Source organism: Gavialis gangeticus, unplaced genomic scaffold (assembly GCF_001723915.1).
Source record: "Gavialis gangeticus isolate Ggan-Ray unplaced genomic scaffold, GavGan_comp1, whole genome shotgun sequence".
NCBI classification, from domain to species: Eukaryota; Metazoa; Chordata; order Crocodylia; family Gavialidae; genus Gavialis; species Gavialis gangeticus.
In genome coordinates, this window is record NW_017728992.1 from 128,158,306 (window position 1) to 128,163,620 (window position 5,315).

Below are 5,315 nucleotides of genomic sequence, written 5' to 3' on the forward strand. Positions count from 1 at the left end.
AAGTCAGAAGCAGCTCTGGGGCTCTACCTGTGCCAGGATCAGCCAGGGACAGCAACAGAACAGGGGGGCAATCAGGGGGCAAATGGCAAGGGGACAAGGCATCAGAGGGTGGGGGGGGCAGTAACAGTAGGGCCTGTGCCAGGGAAGAAAAGAAATTAGGGCTAGCAGGGGACAAAGGGGAGAGGTGAGGTCATTCCCCGCCCCTCCCCACTGCCTGCCCCACCACTTGTTCCCCTGCCACTGTTTTTCCAACACAGTGGTGGGGGAGAAGAGGGACAAAAAATTTAAAATGACCCTTAAATAACTAGATTCTATATGTGGAAAATTATAACAAATGTATAAATTTCCATGTATAGAATTTAATTATTGGAGGAGGGGGGTGGTCTTAAATTCAATGCCATCTTGGAATCAGGTAAATATGGTATTTACCTATTGGATGAATTTCTAAGGAGCAGCTGCCCCCTCAATGAGAAAAGCAGTTTTTTAAACACACTTTTTGATATTTAAGTTTACAACAAATGGCTCATGGTTTTCTTTTTAGATCCCAGCACTTCCAAGAAGGTTCTTGAATCCGGCATCCTCATGGTTTCTAACATAAATCTATCATAATTCTTGGAATATTTCTGCAAATCCGAAGAGAATCAGAAACAAAGATGAGGAAAACTCTCGCTCTCCAGAAGAAAAAAAGCCTTCGGGTTGAAGGCTTTGATTTTGGCTGCTTGCAGCCTTTTTCTCTCTCTTTTTTTTTTTTTTTTAATTTTACCAGAAGCAGCAGCACATCGCTTCAACCTGGCTCTGCAGCTTCTGTAAAGATCAGGCACGTCAGTGGGGCTTTTTGACACTTTTAGCTAAAGCTACTTTAATCAGCTATTAGATAAAAGCACCAACAAGCCCCACTAAAATACCTGATCTTTACAGATGTCAGGTGAGCCTGGCTGAAATAACACACTGCCTCTTCTGAGTATGTGCAGGGTTTGGCATGAGAATGCACCAAGTTTAAAATAAAGTGTGTGGGGGGGGGGTGTTACATCTCCAAACACCCCTTGTGAGTAAGTGAGTGTTATGCATTCTCAGACATTTTTGTTATATTGCATATTCAGTTTTCCCTGGAATAAATGAAAAGCATTTTTGGAAGGCCAAAAGTCTGAAGCAAATGATCATCAAGGGGCCAGCAAAGAGGAGAAACTTGTCTGGGAAGGACTGGAAGGACGGTGAAAGAACAAAGGGGAGGAAAAGGGCAGAACTAATTTAAAAGGGCAGAAATTCAGTGTGAAGTTGTGAAGTGCAGGGTTTCCACAAGAAAGTCCTTTGTGGAAAGATAAGACCAAAAACATGTAAAATGAACACAGAAAACTATAGACAGTTTAAAATGGAAGTAGAGTAAAAAGAAATTCCAAATTATAGTTTTCTGCCTTTGCAGCTTGTTATTTTTACTCTCTCTATAGTGTTAGCTAGCTGGCCATGCAGAATTTGCACAGACTCTTTAGATATAGGGCACAGTACTCCATCTGAGATCTGTAAGCAAATAATCTGGGACAGGCCACCCTACAGACCATTAACTTCTAACCCCCAGCATTGGCCAGCAGGAAAAAAGTACCAAATACAAAAAAAAAAAAAAAAAAAAAAAGGAAAAGCAGCACATCAGAAAATGAAAGTATCATAGCTTTACAGGAACAATCAAAGGGAAACACTAAGGAGAGTTGTAAACAGAAGCAGCTGAATATGGTCATACAGCCAGACCACTTCAAAGAACAACTCAGCAGAATTCTACAATGTTGCATCCATGTCCATATTTTGAAGAGGTGAACAAGGCATTTCCTAAATTACCAACTCTGAGCTAGGGAAGTGTTTTCCGCATGAGCATGATAAAATGGGCGACTATACTGCAGAGGCAGAGAAAGCAGAAATCATCTTAAATCAATAAGAATCCGTCAGACATTGCCACCAGTGAAGACTGTTACAGCTTTCCCATTTATGTATCCACACAAGATAATGTTTTGGTTGGATTTGGAAATACTGCCACAGCACAGTAGTTTCAATCCACCTGGAGTCACCTGAACTTCCATTCAAGTCTGGGATTCCAATAGCCTGAAAATTTTAAGGAAAGCAGTTATGATTACATTGCAGACAAAGCCATTAAGGGAAAGTCACATGCAGTCTCAATTTTATGACTAAATTTTAGCATACCAAAATGGTGTCTTATTCCATCATAATTTAATGTTCTTCTTGGTTCATTGAACTAATCAGAAATTCAAGCAAAGATAACAGTTTTACCTAAATCAATATAAAAATTACACCCCTGTGGCAGTAAAATTTGTGTTCTGCATTGCAAGTGTGCGCAAAAGCAATTGGCCTAACAATACCCACATTGCTGTAAAGAGCTTATTACCCTTATTTATTCAAATGTATTAAAAACACAAACTAAGATATAATTCATTTGAATCACAGATGGAATCTAAATTTATGACAACTGTTCTCTAGGAAGATTCATCTTACTGTTGAATTTTCAGACTGGTCTCTCTCAGGATCAGTTCATAGGATAACACTAGTGAAAAGAAATGTGTAACTTGTTACAAACCTGTACAACCAAAGGCTTAAACATTTGAGAACACAGATAACCACTAGCCAGAAGACCTAACAGTGTGCATTTTGAGTGAAGACATTATCCAGCCACAAAGATTAGGAAAAAAATATTGTTGCTAATAAAAGTGAAAAACTTATTTAGAAGACTCACTGTATTTGATTATCTGTTTAATCCAATAGTGAGTTAGAGTTTTTCTTTCCACAGTAAGACATCCAAGTAAGTTACATTTATACACATAGTAAAAATTAAAAACAGTCAACACATTTAGAGTCCTGTCTAATCTATTAGATTTCTGCCTTTTAAAAGACAAGGATGTCAAAAGTGAGACATTGCTTTCAAGTAGAATATGAAAGAAGGCATACTTTATTTTTCCCATATTGCACTTGTTCATCACCCCAAAAGATTCTCTCTAAAGTAATTATGCATTCAAAATCCAGCAATAATAATGTGCATTTATTCTTCTTTCCAGCAAGAAGCAAAAAAAAAAAAAAAAAATCATAAATCACCTATTTTTCCCTTTAAAAGAAAAAAACCTTTTTATACTTTTTTTTTTTTTTTGTTTTTTCCTGGAAAAAAAAAAAAATCATAAATCCCCTATTTTTCCCTTTAAAAGAAAAAAACCTTTTTATACTTTTTTTTTTTTTTTGTTTTTTCCTGGAAAAAAAAAAAAATCATAAATCACCTATTTTTCCCATTAAAAGTAACAGAACCTATTATACCTCTCTATTTATTTGTAGGCTGAGCTACTGTTATTAGTAGTGTAGCTTAATCATTAACTTAGATTTGCATTTATAAAACCCTTTATCCAAGCACCTCAAATTACTTTGACGAGCTTGACGCATATTATTCTCATTTGAGGGAATTAAAAATGAAAACTATTCATCTTTGAAGCAGGTAACTTCACTTTAATAATACAAAAGGAAGTGAACTGGGAAACATTAATTAAAAGCACAGAAATAAAAAAGTAAAATTCACTATTACTAAATCCCCAAAATAAGGAAACTTACACTACAGACACTAAATTTACTTGTTTATTAGAGCAAAACAAAAGTGACATAACACACACTGCAGAGCACTAAAATTCATGCTGCAGAAAAGCACAAATGAGAATAAAATTTCAGTTGTAAAATCCAAATACTGTCATTCCATTGTAAAATTGGCAGAACTGGAAATCAAGCCATTCAGTTATTTCACCTGCCTCCTAAAATCTTAACATCTCTTCTCTCCGACATTCTGAAGTAGTTACTTCCCCAACCTCAGAAACCTAAATCTTTAGTATGTAGACATCAGTACCACAGTTACTTCCAAGTTTAAAAGCCACGACAGTCCAAAAATGAGGATTTTTAAACTAAAATTGTTTTTGATCCATTCCCTAATTTTAGAGAGCTCAGAATGAATTTCATGTGTATAAATTTCAAGAAACTTGCCTTGGAATGCATAAACACACAAACCGAGAAGCATCAAACAATAAATTTCCACTACTGTCTGTGCCCTGCATTCTAGAACCCTTGTCCCAATGGTTACTACCACCCATTTTTAATCTTTCTTCTTCAAATGAATGGTGTCCCTTATTCAACTACCACCCACAAAGCAGTCCTGTGCACAATTAGACCACACCCAGCCAAGACCTAGTTAGTGCCACTGCTCAATTACAGGAGAGTAAAACGAGGCTCCAACTGGCTCACTGCAGGACAATATATAAACTAGAGACTGCTCCAGGGATCCCTTCACCATTTCTTCCTCAAACATTTTCTTCTATTATTTCCGCAGGGATGGACAAAAGGAGAGGACAACTAGGTTCTGACATTCAAGCCAACACCCTGCTCCTAACATATCCTGTAAGCTGCTGATCCTATGGGCAGCACAAATAGGACAAACAAGGGTGCAAAACATTACTTCTTCGGAAATTACACCATTTCGATCTATGTCATTATTTCAAAATTACCTTGAGCTACCAAAATAGATTCTGGATTTTAACTCTACGAATACAGGACAACTATTTTCATATGCAAATATTTTGTTATAATCAAGTGTTTATAACAAAAATGACAAGCTCATACAGAAGTGCTAAAAGGTTCTGCTAAAAAAAGAAGCCTGCATAATGAATAAGGTGCAACATGACTGCTATAATACAAATACAGATTGCACATGAAATTGTTTCAAAACCTGGAAATGATCCTGCCACCCATTAAAATAAAATAAATTTAAACAGATGTACAAAACCCTTGCAAACCCACAAGCTTTCTCCCATTTAATCTCTTTCCATAAATGTAGAGCTACTGGGGGCACAGCCTGAGCATCTTAATGCATTTGTGACAGAAACCACCGTTTCCCATATATCTGTAAAACATTGTACATGACAGTGGGCCCAAACCTCAAATACAACTTTTAAGCACAACAATTTTTAGAAGTTGGCAATATAAAATTAACTGCTGAAAATACAGTGGGGCATGGGGGAGAAATCAAAGAATAAATCCAAAGGTGACTATTTGTAAGTTGAACTACAGCACAATACAGCCATTTTAAAGCAAAGATCACAAAATATGGCAGAACATTGTAAAATAGAAATTGCCGTGCTTACCTAGCATACGAATATACAACGCAGTTTGATCAGAGCTGTCATATGAAATTGCTCCACGCCTCTATAAAAAAAAAGGAGAGAGAATCAATATATTTTATATGTGCTAAGAAAGTTTGACCTTTAAACTTCATTTGTTTTAAGACGACGCTA

At 36.5% G+C, this 5,315-nt stretch overlaps 1 protein-coding gene across 6 annotated transcripts in view; it reads right to left on the reverse strand.

The window, feature by feature from the left end:
• PDE7A (phosphodiesterase 7A) overlaps window positions 1–5,315 on the reverse strand; it is a 149,040-nt gene that overhangs the window by 54,960 nt on the left and 88,765 nt on the right. For all 6 annotated transcript variants that reach the window (XM_019527741.1, XM_019527739.1, XM_019527738.1 and 3 more), the window contains exon 2: window positions 5,166–5,226. In XM_019527741.1, the coding sequence (XP_019383286.1) occupies window positions 5,166–5,226 (61 nt within the window). The remainder of the gene's footprint in view (window positions 1–5,165; window positions 5,227–5,315) is intronic.